This window comes from Coregonus clupeaformis, chromosome 33 (genome assembly GCF_020615455.1).
Source record: "Coregonus clupeaformis isolate EN_2021a chromosome 33, ASM2061545v1, whole genome shotgun sequence".
Classification (NCBI taxonomy): Eukaryota; Metazoa; Chordata; class Actinopteri; order Salmoniformes; family Salmonidae; genus Coregonus; species Coregonus clupeaformis.
In genome coordinates, this window is record NC_059224.1 from 21,976,510 (window position 1) to 21,996,535 (window position 20,026).

Below are 20,026 nucleotides of genomic sequence, written 5' to 3' on the forward strand. Positions count from 1 at the left end.
GTGGTAATTCGCTACTGACATGGTTCCCTCCACAATAGTCTCCCCAGTGCACCACCTCCTCTCTATTCCCTCTATTCAGAGCAGAGCTGTGACAGTGTCTTTCAGAAGGAGACGTGAATATCTCTCTCTCTCTCTCTCTCTCTCCCCTGCCTCCAACTCCCACTCTTAGCCTCTCTCTCTCTCTATTCCTTTTCCTCCTATTCTTTCCTTTTCTCTTGTTCTCTGAGACATCCATTTCTCTTTCTCTCCCTTCCTCTCCACTCATGCCTCCTTTCAAGTAATATCACACACATTTCCATCCCTCACCTTACACTCCCCGCCCCCCAGCCCTGCTCCCATTAACTCCAGCAGGGGGCTTTATCTGTGGGCTGTAGGCACACAGAGGGTTGATCCTGTACATTCCTAGCCCTTAGACCTGAGCTCCACAGGAGCCATATGTAAACCCTAATCAGCTTATAGTCCTCCCAGCTGCTCTCAGCACACACTTCATGGATGGACTACCTGGGACTGGGCCTGGTCCCATAGTGTGCATTTTAACTACTCAGGGTCATCAGTTTTATGTTTTGAGGCAATACCAGTCAGTAGTGGAAAACAAACAAACTAAACATACAGTGCAAAAATGTGTTCATCCCCTATAGTGGGCACTCTGACAGACCCTTGCTTCAGGGAGAGGTTGGTCCATACCACTGATCTAGAATCACCTTTGTTTACCACACTCCTTAACTGATCCACTAGGACCCCAAAACACAAAACTGTCCCTGGATCAGCTCAATTTCCACTTCCCCCAGTACACCAACCTAATCACAGCTGGGGGTGGCATCACCATGGTAACAGTGTGAGTGTGGGTGACATCACCATGGTAACAGTTTGAGAGGGGGACAAAGCAGGGTCCGGTGGACTGGGGGACCCTAATCCTAATATCCCACACAGGGAGAGGGACAAAAAAAAAAACTAATCTAATTTAGGATGGTCATTCAGTGGGACAATAGCAATAGTGTGACCACTTTATGTCTGTGTCTTGGCTTGTGGACTCTATCAGACTTTATAAATTTCTTTTCTCAAGCAGATTTATTGGCAGAGGCAGTTTCAGACCTACGGGATTTGACCCAGTAACACTACCTAAGAGAAAAAATATGAGTGGGAATGCAATTCTCTGCAAAATGAGACTCAGAAATGGAATTCAGTACTATTTTTAAGCATGAAAACAGGGGGCTGAGCAGTTTGGATCCAGACCTTGTATGGTGCTCCCGTACACTGAAGCCCCAATAACACAACTCCAAAACCCTGACTGCCATATTTCCCGGCCCTATTTGATGACATCATCACTGCCATGCCCCTCACCTGGCAGTCGATCAGCTGCTCCTCCATGTCCATGTCCTCTGGGTGTGGCTGAAGGGCGGAGCTTAGCGTGGCCTTGGTGCTAAGCAACCAATGGTCGAGCTCCTCTGCCTCGCTATGGTAACGCTGCAGCGCCTGCTCCTGCCTCTGCTCCTCCAGCTGCTCACTCAGACGCTCCTGTAGGGGGCGCCACGACAACCACAACGCTCCGTTCTTTACCTTTATATCCATTGATTGGTTAAATCCCATGTCACTATGACAACCAACTCCTTTACAACAACCAGACTCCTTTACATTAAAACAATCAAATTGTACGTATGGTGTTTAGTATCCATCCATTCTTTCTGTATTCATTGTTGATGAGTGTTCCACTCCCACCCACCTCCAGTAGCTGGCGTTTCCCAGAGGCCTTCATGCGGATGGTGGCCATCCTCTCTCCCAGGACGGTCAGGGTGGAATGGAGGGCCAGCTGGTCCCCTGGGTCACTGTCACTGTCCAGGCTGTCACACAGCTCCTCACTGAAACACGTCTGCAGGTCCCCAATCTCATCCTGTAGCATCAGGATCTCATCCATCAGGGCCTGGGGGAGACGGGGGAGGAGGGGGAAGGGGTGAGAGAGGGGAGGTCATTTAAACATATAGTTGGAATACTGTTCAGATATTACGGAGAGAGTATGGCATATTGAAGTTTTCAGGTTCAGTGAGTTGACATTTGGTAAAAACCCTACAAGCACTGTGCTGTTGCTGTACTGTTGGCATAGCAACAAGGAACAGCAATGTACTGTCTGTCCAATCCTTGCACTTGCTAGTGCAAATAAAATCTCTCAATTTCTCTCCCTTTCTGCTTTTACATCCCCCTCTCCCCCTCTTTTCCTTTCTGTAGCTCTGTCCTTTTCTCAATTTCCTCCTCAACACCCTCCCCCCACTTTCTCTCCTTTCCTAAAGTCCCCATCCCTCTCCCTCTTTCTATCGCTCTCCTTCTCTCTCTCACCTGGTGTGCAGCCATCTGGCTCTCAGGGCTCTTGCGGGGCTCCAGGCCCTCGTTGAGAGCTCCTTCTATAGACTCCATCTTGGTGGAGATGGACTGGAGGGCCTCCTGGTAGTGCTGCTGGCGCTCCAACGCCTCATATAGAGTCTTCTGCTTCTCACTGATCTACAGAGGGAGAGAAGGAGAGGGAGAGCGATAGGGGAGGAGAGAGAGGAAGAGAGAGAGAGAGAGAGAGAGAGAGAGAGAGAGAGAGAGAGAGAGAGAGAGAGAGAGAGAGAGAGAGAGAGAGAGAGAGAAAGAGAGCGAGAGAGAGAGAGGGAGGAGAGAGAGGAAGAGAGCGAGAGAGAGAGAGAGGGGGGAGGAGAGAGAGGGAGAGAGATAGGGGAGGAGAGAGAGGGAGAGAAGGAGAGGGAGAGAGGGAGAGAGGAGGAGAGAGGGGAGGTGAGGGAGGGAGAGCGGAGGAGAGCGATAGAGAGAGAGCGAGAGAGACAGAGAGAGCGGGACAGAGAGAGCGGGACAGAGAGAGAGGGACAGAGAGAGCGGGACAGAGAGAGCGGGACAGAGAGAGCGGGACAGAGAGAGCGGGCGAGAGAGACAGAGAGAGAGACAGAGAGAGAGATAGGGCAGGAGAGAGGGAGAGAAGGAGAAGGAGAGGGAGAGAGAGAGAGAGAGAGGAAGAGAGAGAGAGAGAGAGAGAGGGAGGGAGATAGGGGAGGAGAGAGGGAGAGAAGGAGAGGGAGAGAGAGGAGGAGAGAGAGGGGAGGTGAGAGAGAGAGAGAGAGAGAGAGAGAGAGAGAGAGAGAGAGAGAGAGAGAGAGAGAGAGAGAGAGAGAGAGAGAGAGAGAGAGAGAGAGAGAGAGAGAGAGAGAGAAGGAGAGGGAGAGAGGGGAGAAAAGAGAGGAAGAGAGCGAGAGGGGAGGAGAGAGAAGGAAAGAATGAGAGGGAGAGAGATATACAGTCGTTATTTCATTCACTCATTTGAACAACTGGACAGCTGAATAGGTCTAAAAATAACTCAGAGAAGAGACAGATCAGTGAAGTATACAGTAAAGGTTTGTTTATGTTATTGGGTAGCTGTTGAGCTGACGTACCACATTCTTGAGTGTTTCCCAGGAGCGCTGCAGGTCATCCAGGTTGGCATTGGACTCTAGAGAGGGGTCATACAGCTCCTGTAGAGGGGCCCGACTCAGAGGGGCCCGGCCCTATAATAGACAACAGATCAGAGTGTGTGAGTGTGTGGTTTATTATTTTTATTTTTTTATAGCACCTTGCCTTTTCACCCTTTCGAGCATGGATTAAATACATTAAGCTGTCCATTTCTGCATCTCGGCCTCCTTGGGTTATTCCTTTTCATGGTTTTGAGTGCGATATAAATATTGAACTCTAAAGATATTTTTCTTCTAAGCACTGGCCGCCTTTCATTCTAGCCTGAGCGCAAATCCTGTAATTGCGTTGATGTCTCCTAATGTAGTTAGCCATATGCCAACCAGATGCTGGTAGCCAATATAACCATAGTAAGCCCAAATATTTTGAGGAAATCTGCTCTGGATGTCTTTAAGTGCAGCTTCTATGTATAAATTGTGTTACATTTACATTTTAGTCATTTAGCAGACGCTCTTATCCAGAGCGACTTACAGTTAGTGAGTGCATACATTTTCATACTGGCCCCCCGTGGGAAACGAACCCACAACCCTGGCGTTGCAAGCGCCATGCTCTACTAACTGAGCTACAGGGGACTGTTAGCTTCTACATTTACAACTTTCTAGTAAATAGTACTAGTACAGCATCAAAGACTAAACTCTGACTGATGTTTAGTATTTCCAGTTCTAAAGCTATACCACTGTTGTGAAGCTTAGAGACAATGAATGACCAATCACAATTCACCAACAACCCTGCTTATACAGAAACAAGTGAATCGGGATACCCAGGAGATAGTGGTAAGATGGCCATGCCTGCAGTCTCAGAGCACGCTGTTGGGACAGATTAGCGTTATAGGTACACAGCAGATGTACTTTATAGGAGGCACAGTGAGGGGTAGGATGAAGGTAATTAGGGGTCGCCGGGATAATAGTAGCAGGTGAATGGGTGGGGAGCAGTTGGGGGTGCACCGGTGCAGTACCTGGTTAAGGGGAGTGTCAGCGTTAGCCCCTGGCGAGGGGGAGCGGCAGGCGGGAGAGGAGACCTCGCTGTTGGTGCCCTCCTCCCCTGACTCCTCTGTCACGGGGGAGAGGAGTGTGTGACAGCGGCCTGCCGTCATCTGACCACACACACACACACAACCATATGGAGAGATAGACAGAGAGAAATATAGAGAGATGGGGCAGAAAGAAAGAGAGAAAAGACAGAGAAAGCAGAGAGAAAGAGAGGATGAGAGTGGAGAGGGAGCACAGGAAGAAATATACAAAGAAAAAAAAGAAAGAGAGTGAAAGGGAGAGAAAGGGAGAGAGAGAGGAAAGAGACAACATAAGCATTATGAATGGAGTGAAGGGTTGGAGCTTAGCCGAGTAAGCACACTACTGATTAATTAGACAGAAGGTAATCAAATAGTGTCTCAATGAGATCACATCACAAGTATTGATAGAACACAACCCCAAGCCTTACAGAAGCACTAAAAGCACAGGAATATAGCGGTCGGCTACTGTACTGTACTGCAGCTAGACAAAGAAACCCATAGTGAAGCTGGAAAGCAATGGCAATGAATGACCCACAAGGCTTTTTACAGGATGTATCAGGGGAATGGAATGACCAATGCTAGGAAATAAAACTCCTGCGCATACACTCACACCAGGGACAGCTAAATATACAATGTTGCAGGCCTATACCTCATTGTCTGTCTGTCTTTTAAGCAGTACACACACAGAAAGTACAGCAACAGCACATTCTGCACCGTAACAACTTACAACAAATTACAGTGTTTCTCTATGAAACATCTAACCAGCTAAACCCTGGCTCTATATTCTACATGAAAGAGGCCAGTGCAGCCAGTATAGCGTTAACAGTTAGACTGGGGGAGTGAGTGTGATACAACTGGCCCTACAGTAGAGTTTAACAGCACAGTTGTCTTCCTCCCTCACTCCCTCCCTCCCTCCCTCCCTCCCCCCTGTCTGCATGCCTCAGTAGAGAGAGCAGACCTGAAATGTGAGCCGAGCCCTATTGGGCTGCTTTTGGCGGTTATAGTGGAACTTGGCTGACAGAGTTGGACCTCGTTAAAAGTCATTTTCAGGCCTTTCCCGGGCCTCTTGATGCAACACCAGGCAATGTCCCGCTGCTGGATACTAGACTGTGTGGGAACCATTGTGGTAATGTGCGACATAAACTTAACAGTGATGTTAGTGTACTTATAGTGTGACAATGCATGGTCAACTTTGTGTAAGAACAACAAAATCAAGGAAAGGAAAAGCCTGCGTATACTCAAATGGTACATACAAGCATAGTCACACACACACACACACATTCAAACAATATCCTGTTTCCTGGCCCGTTGAGACACCAGCAACAGACAGCAGCAGGGGGAAACTGATTTAGGACTTCAACTAGCAAGAACAAGAGAGGGGAAAAAGAGAGAGAGTGGAATAAAGGGACAGATGGGAATAGAAAGCGTATACTGAGGTAGATACAATGTCAGCAGAGACAGCAAGGTGCAGTAGCAGATATATAGTATATACCCTGCAGAGAGACTGATGCTGAAACAGAAAGACTGCACCTAGATTAGACCTAAACATACCAATACAACACACAGAAAGAGACAGAGGGGACATATCTACATATACTGAGAAACAGACAGACAGACCCAGAGTAAACAGAAACTACCTGCAGAGACAGAGGGGAGCGAGAACACATAAGGGGGTACAGACACAGTGGGTGATTTTCAATCCCCAGTCTCTCACCATGACGACGGAGGGGTGTGCCGGCGGTTGTTTGGTGGGCAGCTCCTCGTCGCTGAGCTCGTCCATGCCGTCAGACAGCCCCTCCACCTCACTGACCGTCAGCAGCATGGTGGCGTGCTTAGCCTTCACCGTCAGCATCTTACACTTGGAGTTCAGGGACGCTATCTGCTCCTGGTAGCCTCGGATCTTCAGGGCTAGTTCCTGTCAAAACATCCCCAACCACCAGTCAAAACACCCCCGGGGTCAACAGTTCGTGGTTCAGTCCACAATAAGAAAATCAATAGGTCTGACTAAATAGGCTCCTAGAAAGGGTGGTAGGTTGGTTCAGCGTTGAATGCGGTGCAGAGAAAAGCACTGTTAATTCTCTTCTCTGTCCCCTCTCTCTCTGTCTTGCTGTGTGTGTGTAAGAGAGAGAGAATAGCACTGGCTCTGTCCCTGTGACACACATACACACACTCTCTAGGCCCTCTAAGCCAATCAGAGCAGCGCAGAGGCGGGTGAGTCACAGCGGTAAACTCAACAGACAGGATGTTTGGTAGAGAGAGGGAGAGAGAGCGCTAACTGAAGCAGTGCAAATCTCTCCTCCACTCTCTCACACATACACACAAAGGGTTGAGAGACAGGAAGTGAGATCACAGCTACCCCCCCCCTCTCTTTTATTCCCTCCTTCCTCTTTCTCCCTCCTCCAATCCTGAGGAAGAATCCTGACAACAAAAGAGAGCTGGGAAAAGAGAAGGAGGAGGGAGGAGGGAGAAAGAATGACAGAGAGGGTGTCAGATTACAGACGCGCTATGGGCTCCTCCTCTCCGTCCCTCTCTCCCTCCCTCCACTCCCTCGCTTTCTCTCCCAGATGGTGGATGCACTGATAATCAGACTAAGTGAGGCAGTAGAACTGCAGCTATCAGCTCAGCTCTGTTGAACTCAGCCAACAGTCAGCCAAGCCAAACAAATACAGCACACAAATAAAACTGCAGCTGCAGTTAAATACCAGCACACAAGAATCTGTGTGTATGTGTGTCTATCTCTCTCTGCAAGAGGTGTGTGTGTGTATATGTGTGTGTGTGTGTGTGTGTGTATGTGCGCACGTGCGCACGCACTGCATGTGTGTGTCTCTCTCGCTCTGCAGGAGGGATCAAACACACACTCAGCAAAGTCTAAAAACTGCAGTGTAAAGCACAAGGCTTGAAATCTGCCGTCTGATACCGCAGTCGGGTGTAGCTACAGTATGTCAAATCAGAATCTCATCCATTTGCAGAGTGTATCCTTCTCTGTGTGCACAGTCACGTCAGTGGAGGTGAAATCAGATAAGAAGGGAATGTATTTGTTTTGGAGATGGGGAGAGAGAGAGAGAGAGAGAGAGAGAGAGAGAAACAGGGCCCATGTAAAATGGCCACTGTCACATAATGTAACTGCGCTATAAGCAGGGTTTAAACCCAGTAGGGGTTTTCTATTAAATTCTATTCTATTATATTCATCCCTGTACGGACTGACAGGACTGCAGGTTGAAGCTACAGTGAATGGGGAGATGATTATGCAGACAGGAGATACTGTATGAGTCACAGCCTCTGAATAATATTATTAATAATATAATCTTCCTTCCGCTCTATTCTCTCTGTATTAGCACACTTTGAAGCTGAAGTGGGTCCCTTTATATAAATCCAATCTGAGCTGCATAGGCCTACTATTTCCCCTGATAGGTATGATTGAAATGACCTGGTCCAATATCTGTTTTTTGCTGTCTTGCTAACTCCTAATGGTCATTGGGAGTTGGCAAAACAGCACAAACAGATATGGAACCAGGCTATGATTGAAAGTCCATTGGGGTGAATAACAAATAGGATATGCTGTATGATACAATCATTGACCTTCAGTAGAGATACATATTTAGTGTAGGCATCATGTCAATCTTTAGAGAGATAAAATAGACTAAATTGCAGCCATGACCCAGCTGAGCTTCAAGACATCTGAGAGACTCATGAAAGTGAAACTGAGGAGTCAGTTAAAAAAATTATATCCTGTTTAGTCAAATACATCTAATAGCAAGACAAATATTTTACTCCTGAGTATTTAGTTCAGAGATGAAGACAGAGTGTGTTTGTGTTATGTCATAATGGATATAAACCCAGTGAACCAAGATAGTGTTTTCTTTCCTCCTTTTGCATATGACAATCAGGAGCAGAGTGGAGTCTTATGATGCTTGACCTGGAACTCACTGTGTGTGTGTGTGTGTGTGTGTGTGTGTGTATGTGTGTGTGTGTGTGTGTGTGCGCGTGTGTACATATACAGTATATCTACAGTGCATTCAGAAAGTATTCAGACCCCTTTACTTTTTCCACATTTTATTGCGTTACAGCCTTATTCTAATTTTTTCTTCTTCTCATCAATCTACACACAATACCCCAGAATGAGGAAGCAAAAACATGTTTTTAGAAATGTTTGCTAATTTATTAAAAATAGAAAAACTGAAATATCACATTTACGTACACTACCAGTCAAACGTTTGGACACACCTACTCATTCAAGGGTTTTTCTTTATTTTAAAATGTTTTTACTTTGTAGAATAATAGTGAAGACATCAAAACTATGAAATAACACATATGGAATCATGTAGTAAAAAGTGTTAAACGAATCAAAATATATTTTATATTTGAGATTCTTCAAATAGCCACCCTTTGCCTTGATGACAGCTTTGCACACTCTTTGCATTCTTTCAACCAGATTCAAGAGGTAGTCACCTGGAATGCATTTCAATTAACAGGTGTGCCTTGTTAAAAGTTCATTTGTGGAATTTATTTCCTTCTTAATGTGTTTGAGCCAATCAGTTGTGTTGTGACAAGGTAGGGGGGGTTATACAGAAGATAGCCCTATTTGGTAAAAGACCAAGTCCATATTATGGCAAGAACAGCTCAAATAAGCAAAGAGAAATTACAGTCCATCATTACTTTAAGATATAAAGGTCAGTCAATACTGAATTTCAAGTGCAGTGGCAAAAACCATCAAGCGCTATGATGAAACTGGCTCTAATGAGGACCGCCACAGGAATGGAAGACCCAGAGTTACCTCTGCTGCAGAGGATAAGTTCATTAGAGTTACCAGCCTCAGAAATTGCAAATAAATGCTTCACAGAGTTCAAGTAACAGACACATCTCAACATCAACTGTTCAGAGGGGACTGCGTGAATCAGGCCATCATGGTCGAAACCACTACTAAAGGACACCAATAAGAAGAAGAGACCTGCTTGAGCCAAGAAACACGAGTGATGGACATCAGACCGGTGGAAATGTGTCCTTTGGCCTGGAGTCCAAATTAGAGATTTTTGGTTCAAACCGCCGTGTCTTTGTGAGACGCGGTGTGGGTGAACGGATGATCTCCGCATGTGTAGTTCCCACTGTAAAGCATGGAGGAGGTGGTGTTATGGTGTGGGGGTGCTTTGCTGGTGACACTGTCTGTGATTTATTTAGAATTCAAGGCACACTTAACCAGCATGGCTACCACAGCATTCTGCAGCGATACACCATCCCATCTGGTTTGCGCTTAGTAGGACTATCATTTGTTTTTCAATAGGACAACAACCCAACACACCTCCAGGCTGTGTAAGGGCTATTTGACCAAGAAGGAGAGTGATGGAGTGCTGCATCAGATGACCTGGCATCCACAATCCCCCGACCTCAACCCAATTGAGATGGTTTGGGATGAGTCGGACGGCAGAGTGAAGGAAAAGCAGCCAACAAGTGCTCAGCATATGTGGGAACTCCTTCAAGACTGTTGGAAAAGCATACCAGGTGAAGCTGGTTGAGAGAATGCCAAGAGTGTGCAAAGCTGTCATCAAGGCAAAGGGTGGCTATTTGAAGAATCTCAAATATAAAATATATTTTGATTTGTTTAACACTTTTATGGTTACTACATGATTCCATATGTGTTATTTAATAGTTTTGATGTCTTCACTATTATTCTACAATGTAATTTTTTAAAACAAATTAAGAAAAACCCTGGAATGAGTAGGTGTGTCCAAACTTTTGACTGGTACTGTAAGTATTCAGACCCTTTACTCTGTAGAAGCACCTTTGGCAGCGATTACAGCATCGAGTCTTGGCACACCTGTATTTAGGGAGTTTCTCCCATTCTTTCTCTGCAGATCCCCTCAAGCTCTGTCAGGTTGGATGGGGAGCGTTGCTGCACAGCTATTTTCAGGTCTCTCCAGAGATGTTATATCGGGTTCAAGTCCGGGAACTGGCTGGGCCACTCAAGGACATTCAGAGACTTGTCCCGATACCACTCCTGTGTTGTCTTGGCTGTGTGCTTAGTGTCGTTGTCCTGATGGAAGGTGAACCTACACCCCAGTCTGAGGTCCTGAGCGCTCTGGAGTAGGTTTTCATAAAGGGTCTCTCTGTACGTTGTTCCGTTCATCTTTGCCTCGATCCTGACTTTTAGCGAGACAGCCTGTCACACATAAACAGTTGTTGTGCCCTATAACAGCACTTGCGGCATGTCATATAGCTGAATGACTGCTGTTGCTTACTTTGCCCAACAGTCCCTTGAAGCTTTCTCAGCTTTACATTGACTATAGCTTCTGTATCAGAATAATGTATCATTAGATATGATGCTGCGGGTGTCGCCCCCTACCTGTAGGATGTTGCACTGCTGGCCTCCTGCTGCAGGCTCTGGGCTGTTCTGCAGATGGACAGGCTGGCCACTCCGTTCATCTTTGCCTCGATCCTGACTAGTCTCCCAGTCCCTGCCACTGAAAAACATCCCCACAGCATGATGCTGCCACCACCATGCTTCACCTTAGGGATGGTGACAGGTTTCCTCCAGACGTGACGCTTGGCATTCAGGCCAAATAGTTCAATCTTGGTTTCATCAGACTAGAGATTCTTGTTTCTAATGGTCTGAGAGTCTTTAGGTGCCTTTTGGCAAACTCCAAGCGGGCTGTCATGTGCCTTTTACTGTGGAGTGGCTTCCGTCTGGCCACTCTACCATAAAGGCCTGATTGGTGGAGTGCTGCAGAGATGGTTGTCCTTCTGGAAGGTTCTCCCATCTCCACAGAGGAACTCTAGAGCTCTGTCAGAGTGACCATCAGGTTCTTGGTCACCTCCCTGACCAAGGCCCTTCTCCCCCGATTGCTCAGTTTGGCCGGGCGGCCAGCTCTAGGAAGAGTCTTGGTTCCAATCATCTTCCATTTAAGAAAGATGGAGGCCACTGTGTTCTTGGGGACCTTCAATGCTGCAGAAATCTTTTGGTACCCTTCCCAAGATCTGTGCCTCGACAAAATCTTGTCTCGGAGCTGTACGGACAATTCCTTCGACCTCATGGCATAGTTTTTGCTCTGACATGCACTGTCAACTGTGGGACCTTATATAGACAGGTGTGTGCCTTTCCAAATCATGTCCAATCAATTGAATTTACCGCAGGTGGATTCCAATCAAGATGTAGAAACATCTCAAGGATGATCAATGGAAACAGGATGAACCTGAGCTCAATTTTGAGTCTCATAGCTAAGGGACTGAATACTTATGTAAATAAGGTATTTCTGTGTTTGTTTTTAATAAATGTGTAAAACTTTCTAAAAACCTGTTTTCACTTCGTCATTATGGGGTATTGTGTGTAGATTGCTGAGGATTTTTATTTATTTAATCAATTTTAGAATAAGGCTGTAACGTAACAAAATGTTGAAAAAGTCTGAACACAAAGTCTGAACACTTTACGTAGGCACTGACCTCATGGTGGTGTATCTGGGCCTGTAGTTCATGTATGTTACTGGTTGAGACGGGTCGGTCCTGTATGATGCGGTGAGCTTCCTCTATCAGCCTCTGGAGGTTCCTCACTTCCTGCTCATACTGCTCATACTGCACCACGGCCTCCTGGGAAAGAGAGTCCAAAGCAGGTTGGGGTCAACTCCAACTAAAATTAGGTATTTACTAAAAAAGTATAGTGAAATGATAGCTACATAGTAATGGCATAATTGTTTGTTTCTTTGGGGTTTATTACAACAAGCACCCTGGCACAGAGTATGTGAAGATGGTTTAGTTGGTTACTCTGCTTTTAACAGCTCATTCAAGGTCAGCTCATCCCTCCCCAGACCTAATCTTTACCAAAATCAGCTTAACAACCAAATCAGCCCTGAACCACTAGGTTAAAGTGATGCTCCAAAGGTTTTGTATAATTTCAGCCAGTACTTTTTGAAAGAAGTGCTCACAAGCCAAAACGGGTCCCCAAAAATGACATCATCCATTTCATATGATATGTTACGAATTCGTAAGAGCTTAATATCCCATACTGCATCTTTAAGAAGAATCCTGAGATGAGCACACAGAAAAGAGAATGTACATCCCACAACTGCTCCCTTTGCCATTTGTCTGTTTTAGCGAGACATCCTGTCACACATAAACAGTTGTTGTGCCCTGCCCTATAACAGCACTTGCGGCTTGTCATACAGCTGAATGACTCCGCTGTTGCTTACTTTACCCAACAGTCCCTTGCAGCTTTCTCAGCTTTACAATTACTATAGCTTCTGTATCAGAATAATGTATCATTAGATATGATGTTGTGGGTGTCGCCCCCTACCTGTAGGATGTTGCACTGCTGGATGGTGGTGTGCTGCAGCTGGCTGGCCTCCTGCTGCAGGCTCTGGGCTGTTCTGCAGATAGACAGGCTGGCCACTACCTCCTCAGGCAGCCGAAGGGCGCTCTGACACAGCTGCACCGCCTGCACCTGCTGCTTGAAGGCCTCCATCTCCACCAACAGACGCTGGGCGGACAGGACGAACAGAAATGTTTCAAGGGAATAATGGATATCTTTTGTAGTCCAATGCTGTTCCAGTGTTCCTCAATATCTGTGACTAGTATGTCGGTGGTTACCTGTGTTGTGTATTTGAATACCTGTCTGAGTGGGTGGTCAAGTCAGGTTGGTGGGTGGAAGCACACCATTGTGACAGATTATGGCAGTGATCTATCTCCATAAGTGTTTACCTGTCTGTGTGTGAACTGCTCCCTGAGGCTGAGTCGTGCCAGGTCAGGAGAGGTGAGTGTGACCTGGGCCTGGTCCAGAGAGTCATGCAGGGTCTTCACCTCAGCCTCCAGACGAACCATGTCCTGATGGGAGACACACAGGTACACAGGTAAGACAGTTCCATAGTTCCATACTATTTACTGAATCCTTCCTTTCCCCCTCCAAAAAAACACAAATACAGGGATTCTAACTAGATCTCACAATGCTATTAGTGATTGTTAGAAACAGACTGCAATCTAGGGAGCTCCTGCAGGGCAGTCAGGACAGATTAAGAGATGACAGCAACCCAGGCCTATGGAGTCTGTAGTGCTGGTGCAGTTAACCTCGCGTGCCAACCTTCTAGGTTTACAGCTGGTGGAAAGACTAGTGTAGGGACTGGTAATGACCACAAGATGGAAGTGTGGTGTCAATATACGCTCTAGTAACAGCTGCATTCTTAACTTTCATTCCTGCATTGTTTCTGGTATTTCCTGGATTCCTGTTTGCTACTGGTCTAACTGGGGCTTCCTGGTTTGTTGGACCCAGGAATGTACGCAGGTCTGAATCAAGGTACACCACTGAGAGTTCCAGATTTGAGAGTTCCGTGTTTGTGTGATGTTGCCATTACAGTAAGTACCCACATACTATACTGAACAAAAATATAAACGCTACACGTAAAGTGTTGGTCCCATGTTTCATGAGGTGAAATAAAAGATCCCGGGAATTAGTTTACATCCCTGTTAGTGAGCATTTCTCTTTTGCCAAGATAATCCATCCACCTGAAAGGTGTGACATATCAAGAAGCTGATTAAACAGCGTGATCATTACACAGGTGCACCTTGTGCTGCGGACAATAAAAGGCCACTCTAAAATGTGCAGTTTTGTCACACAACACAATGCCACAGATGTCTCATATTTTGAGAGAGCGTGCAATTGGCATGCTGAATGCAGGAATGTCCGCCAGAATTGAATGTTCATTTCTCTACCATAAGCCGCCTCCAACGTCATTTTAGAGAATTTGACAGTACGTCCAACCGTAGACCACATGTAACCACGCTAGCCCAGGACTTCCACATCCGGCTTCTTCACCTGCGGGATCGTCTGAGACCAGCCAACCGGACATTTTACATTTTACATTTGAGTCATTTAGCAGACGCTCTTATCCAGAGCGACTTACAGTTAGTGAGTGCATACATTTTTCATACTGACAGCTGATGAAACTGAGGAGTATTTCTGTCTGTAATAAAGCCTTTTGTGGGGAAAGCTCATTCTAAATGGCTGGGTCTGGCTCCCAAATGGGTGGGCCTATGCCCTCACAGGCCCACCCATGGCTGCGCCCCTGCCCAGTCATGTGAAATCCATAGATTAGGGCCTAATGAATTTATTTCAATTGACTGATTTCCTTACATGACCTGTAACTAAGTAAAATCGTTGAAATTGTTGCATGTTGCGTTTATATTTTTGTTCAGTATAAGTTCTCTTTTTACTTTCCTTGACTGTGATGGGACGCAGCATTAGAATCACGGGTAAGGACTGGCACAATGGTGAATTATTACAGGATAATCAGTGATGTAGTGGTAAAAAAAAAAATTGGTGGGTAAACTCTGATCACTGGTCGTGTTCAAAAAAGTAAGCTCCAAATACTTTTAATGACTTTTTCGACAAAAGGTGGGTTTGTCACACCCTGATCTGTTTCACCTGTCTTGTGCTTGTCTCCACCCCCCACCAGGTGTCTCCTATTTTTCCTGTGTTTTCTGTTTGTCTGTTGCCAGTTCGTTTTGTTTTGTCAGGTCTTACCAGTGTGTTTCCCGTTTCTCCTGTTCTAAAGTTCTTGTTTTCTACTCTTCCCGGTTCTGACCTTTCTGCCTGTCCTGACCCTGAGCCTGCCTGCTGTTCTGTCCCTGATTGACTCTGCCTTGGATTACGAACCTCTGCCCGCCCTCGACCTGCCCTTTGCCTGCCCCTTTGTTATAATAAATATTCTGAGAATCGAACTATCTGAACTAATGGCAGGTGTGTTAGTTACCTTTGCGGCATCCTGCAGGCTCTGGAGGCGTGTCTTTGCGCTCTGCTGCAGCTCCTCGGTCCATCTGCTCAATTGTTTCACCTGCTGGCTCCACCCCTCCGTTTGTAGCACCTCCCCCAGCTGCCCCTCCCTTTCCCCCATGGCCTCCAGGTCACCATGAAGACCACGACACTCTCGCAACACCGCCTGTCACCATGGGAACACAGAGCGGTAGAGATAGAATAAGCGCTAAACAGACATCACTCAGGCTATGGACAGCTCTAAAGAACCTGACTGGCTGCGCTTTAAGTCACTCAATAATGAGACACGCACCTGATGGGCTCTGATTTGCTCCTGAAGCTGAGAGGCGGAGCTCCAGATGATGTTACCAGTGACCAGGGCCTCTGCTTTCTCGGCCCAGCCCAGGAGGAACCGCCTCATCCCCTTATACTCCTCCAGCTGCTGCTCTGCCTGCTTAGCACACAGGGTGGGAGATGAGAAAGGAGAGGTGAGGAGAGAAGGAGGAGAGTGAGAGACATACTTCAGCCAGCTCCTCTGAATATTGTTGTCATCGCCATATACATTTTTACATTTTAGTCATTTAGCATTTATCCAGAGCGACTTACAGGAGCAATCGGGGTTAAGGGCCTTGCTCAAGGGCACATCGGCAGATTCATCACCTAGTAGGCTCAGGGATTCCAACCAGCAACCTTTTGGTTACTGGCCCAACTCTCTTAACCGCTAGGCTACCTGCCGCTCCATATGTTATGAAGTCATGTTAGGAAGTCATGCTAGCACAGCTTATTGCCTTATGGAAGAGTTAAGATTGATGACAGAAAGATGGATGGATACGGATCGACATCTGACCTTGTGTAGTTGGTTGACCCTGTCCTGGGCCTGTTGTGTGGTGAGGCACTGGACCTCAGCCAGTCTGGACACGGCGTCTCCCAGCTGCTTACACAGTAGAGGGTTTTGGTCCCCAAACTCCTGTACGGCTACACCCAGCTCAGCCAGGGAGCGACCACAACCCTCACACTCTTCACACAGACACTAGAGGTGGAGAGAGGGAGAGGAAGAGGGGGAGAGGGGGAAGGAGATGGGGAGAGGGAGGAGGTATAAGAATCCCATCTGGAATATTTTTCACAGAAGTGGGTCACTCTTGAAAGCAGGGGGGCAGCTCTTGTCATTCCAAGTCTTCACTAATACCCCTATAGACCAATCATTAACCTCAATGTCTGAAAATGAATTGCCAGTTTAATGAGGGCGAATTACCTTGGTTTCCTCCTTGGCCTGCTCCAGGTCTGTAGCCTTCTCACTGATCTTCAGAGAGATGGTCTTCAGCTTCCCCTCAATGTCCTGCAGTCTGGAACTAAAGTCCTCCTTCACATCTCTGGTCTGCTGAACCTCTCTCTCCCTCGACTGGACCTGGAACAGTCATGGCAGATATTAGAATTATAAAATATCCATGGACATTTATAAGGGTGCCATCATCTCCTATTGAACTCTTATTTGTCTCATTATTATGCTACAACACATTTCCTAAAAGCTTGTGTCAGAGTGCCCTCTAGAGACCAAATGCAAGAAGACCCACCAAAACTGTGAGACCCACAGAATAGCTAGGTTTAATCTAAGACTATACATTTGAATTACAACAGATTTATATAATCAGTAGTATAACTAACTAACTAAGATCACCCATAGACAGAGTATGGAAGCCAACATTAGTTCCAGAGAGGGAGGGTACCTGGTCCTCAGCGGAGCCCAGGGCGAGTGTCACCTCAGCCAGCTGCATGCTCAGTTCAGAGGGCAGGGCTGCCTGAAGGTCCTGGTACTTGCTCTGTTGCAGCTCCACCATCCTCTCCACACTCTGGCGCCTACTGATGACCTCACCATGGGCTGTCTGTGTGATACATTGACAATAAGGGATTACTACTGGCTGCAGACTTTTTGGATATGGAGAAAAGTGTGCCTTTTAACAGGTCAAGCACTGTGTGTGTGTGTGTGTGTGTGTGTGTGTGTTTGTGTGTGTGTGTGTGTGTGTTTGTGTGTGTGTGTGTGCTTGTGAGTCCACACACTAGTACCTCTAGCTCGTGCAGCAGTGAGTCCAGGTCAGATGAGGGGCTCAGTAGCAGTCCCCTGGTGTCCTGGATCCATCCCTTCACCAGTCCCAGCTCCCTCTCCACCTCCTCCCTCTCCCTCAGCTCCTGCTGCACCTGGGCCCTGCTACCACGCACTTGCAGCACCAGGCTGGGGACACACATGACATAAGATGATACCTCATTGTCTTATTACATAGAAATTCGATTTTCATCTCAAACCTGCTTCACCGTCAACACAGTAGCGATAATTTAGTAGAACCAATAGTGGAATAAATGTAGCCATAGCACTACTGCAGAATTACACACAACCCCCCCCTCCTTACTTCCCTGTTTACCTCTCATATCTCTCCAGCATACTCCTGATCTCCTTCAGACAGGGTGTATCTTCTCTGGTCTTGTCAGTTTTCTCCATCTCCATCCCCTCTTCCTCCTGGTCCTCTCCTATCAGGCTGAGTGTGTGTTGCCCCAGCAGGTTCAGGGCTGACTGCTCTCTCTCCACCTCCAGGCTGAAGGAGTCATGGTATTCCAACAGGCTCTGTAGCGCCGCCCTGGTGGCTGCCTTCTCCACTGTGCTGTCTGGGACACGAGCATGGAGGTCTACTGACACAAACCGTACCTTCTCCATCTGAGGACAGAGGCAGAAATATTTCATGCCAAACATAAACATTTCAATAGAAATTCAGGAACATTTTAGTACAAATTTATATTTTGTGACATTTTAGCTAAGGTACTTGTTAAGCAGTTGTTAATTAGGTTGTACAGTGTACTGATTAGGTTAGACCAAAACTCTGTAGCTCCGTGGTTATTTCTCTCTTCTAGTTAATTCTTCTTGAAGTCCTTTTGTGTCGTCCTTGTTCTTCCTGTCATGGTGCATAGAACCAGCCACAGGAAACTGACCCAGTCATTTATAACGGTGATGTCATGTCCAGTTGAACAATGGCCCCACAGAAAGGCCCCGGATAACAAGAACACGTCACATCAAAGGATGTGAGCATTTCCTATCTGATAACCTCATTTCCTGTTAAGGAGTAGTGCTTTGTGGGAGCCCTTGTGAGTTGGAAGTGGATGGAAGGCGGGACATTTTTTTCCTGCTTCCCCCTTCTGTGCTGCTTTGGCGGGAGCTCATCACTGGCCTGATGCCTAGAATTACATCAGTGTACACCCACTGAGTAGTGGCTGTGTCTGAGCTAACATCCAACAGAAGTGACCTAAATCCACAGCAGTATGAATTCTTAGAGTAACTCCTGATCTCAGAGGCAACAAGCTTGAGCCTCAACCCACTCCTCAAAAGTATCAACAAGGGGTGCATTGTTTCATTGAATGTATTTGAAAATACATAGACTGAGGCTGTTAGCTGCTGAAAACCACATGTAGCCTAAAGTGTTAAAATTGCCAATGTGCCCGCAGGAATCCTACATGTGTGCACCTACAATAACTACCTTTTCCAATGCTATAATATACATACTGTATGTTGATATAGAAACATCTCCTACCTTCTCCCTGAAGCTCCTCCAGTCCCGAGCTGTGTCCTCCAGCGCTCTCTCCTGGGCTTGCGCCACGCTGCGCAGCCGGGTCCAACGTTGCCATAGAGATGACACAAAGTGACCAATAGCAGCTTTGCTGGACTCAGACCCAACCAGCGCCAAATCTGTGGCCTTCTCTTTCAGGGCAGTCAGGGTGGGTTCACACCCATCAATCAAAATCACCAGAGACTAGAGAAATGAGACGAGAGAGACAGAGAGAGGGAAGTTTAAGTTGTAAGGATAGAGAGAGAGGAGAAGAAATCAGAGGTCAGAACTTCCACAAACTCACAACAGAAATTACAGAAATTCAGTGAAAGAAAACAGTCATAACCAGTCTTAGCTTGCCTTGTAGCTCTGGAGTTTGTCCTCAGCCTCCTGGCTATTGGCTGCCTTAGCCGAGGGGAACGCAGTCATCATACTTCCTGTTTCATTCATCTGTCTAATCAGCTCCTCTCTCTCCATCTGGAAGGAGCTCCACTGAGCAGCACAGCTACAGACGACACATTCATTTTAGAGCAGTTAGATTCTGTAACACACACACGCACCGCACACTCACACCATGTGGGACCCTTACCTCTGCAGATCCTCCCGGTGACCCCTCAGCTGCTCTTTGACCTCTGACCCCTTCTGTCGCATCACCTCCACACCTTCTTTCTTTCTTTCACTTTCTTTCATCTCCTTCTTCACTTCCAGCTCCACCAGACCATCCAGCTGAGCACCCAGGGTCTCCAGCTCCTCTAGCTTAGCCATGAATGCCGGTTCCTGGGCTGAGATCTCCTCCAACTCCCTGAGGCTCTCTGTCTGGTTCTCCAGCTCTATTCCCAGGGTGGTTCTCTGGAGAAAAGCCCCAGCTTCGTCAAGCCACTGGCAGGCTGACTGCTGGGTGGAGTGGTGCCTCTGGACCAGGGACAGGGTCTGATCCAGGCTCAGCTAAAGTACACACAAAAGGATAGAATGTGTTGGGACTTTTCATTGGAAAGTAATCTCATCCCAGTTAAAAAGTAAGTGCTTACTGTATGCCAAAGGTCAAGAGGAGAATGAGTGGCAACCACTCATTCACTGCTAATGAGAGATTTTATCAGTTATCAGGGGATGAATGTATCCAGGATAAGTAATTCACTAGGAGGACAGATTAAATCATCATGAGACTACTCAGATAAATAATTGAAGTACTTATCGTGAGATCATGACAATTATTAA

General features: G+C 46.7%; 1 protein-coding gene across 5 annotated transcripts in view; it reads right to left on the reverse strand.

Moving 5' to 3' along the window:
* LOC121548783 (nesprin-1) overlaps positions 1-20,026 on the reverse strand; it is a 121,462-nt gene that overhangs the window by 52,393 nt on the left and 49,043 nt on the right. For 4 of the 5 annotated variants that reach the window (XM_041860348.2, XM_041860347.2, XM_041860351.2 and 1 more), the window contains 19 exons: positions 19,401-19,756; positions 19,172-19,316; positions 18,797-19,015; positions 17,639-17,928; positions 17,286-17,451; positions 16,949-17,104; positions 16,477-16,629; positions 16,072-16,254; positions 15,538-15,675; positions 15,226-15,411; positions 13,181-13,303; positions 12,777-12,959; positions 11,930-12,073; positions 6,213-6,413; positions 4,445-4,582; positions 3,417-3,527; positions 2,329-2,490; positions 1,721-1,918; positions 1,342-1,515 (listed from right to left, as the gene is read on the reverse strand). In XM_041860348.2, the coding sequence (XP_041716282.2) occupies positions 1,342-1,515; positions 1,721-1,918; positions 2,329-2,490; positions 3,417-3,527; positions 4,445-4,582; positions 6,213-6,413; positions 11,930-12,073; positions 12,777-12,959; positions 13,181-13,303; positions 15,226-15,411; positions 15,538-15,675; positions 16,072-16,254; positions 16,477-16,629; positions 16,949-17,104; positions 17,286-17,451; positions 17,639-17,928; positions 18,797-19,015; positions 19,172-19,316; positions 19,401-19,756 (3,426 nt within the window). The remainder of the gene's footprint in view (positions 1-1,341; positions 1,516-1,720; positions 1,919-2,328; positions 2,491-3,416; positions 3,528-4,444; positions 4,583-6,212; positions 6,414-11,929; positions 12,074-12,776; positions 12,960-13,180; positions 13,304-15,225; positions 15,412-15,537; positions 15,676-16,071; positions 16,255-16,476; positions 16,630-16,948; positions 17,105-17,285; positions 17,452-17,638; positions 17,929-18,796; positions 19,016-19,171; positions 19,317-19,400; positions 19,757-20,026) is intronic. The other variant, XM_041860349.2, reaches the window with a different exon arrangement.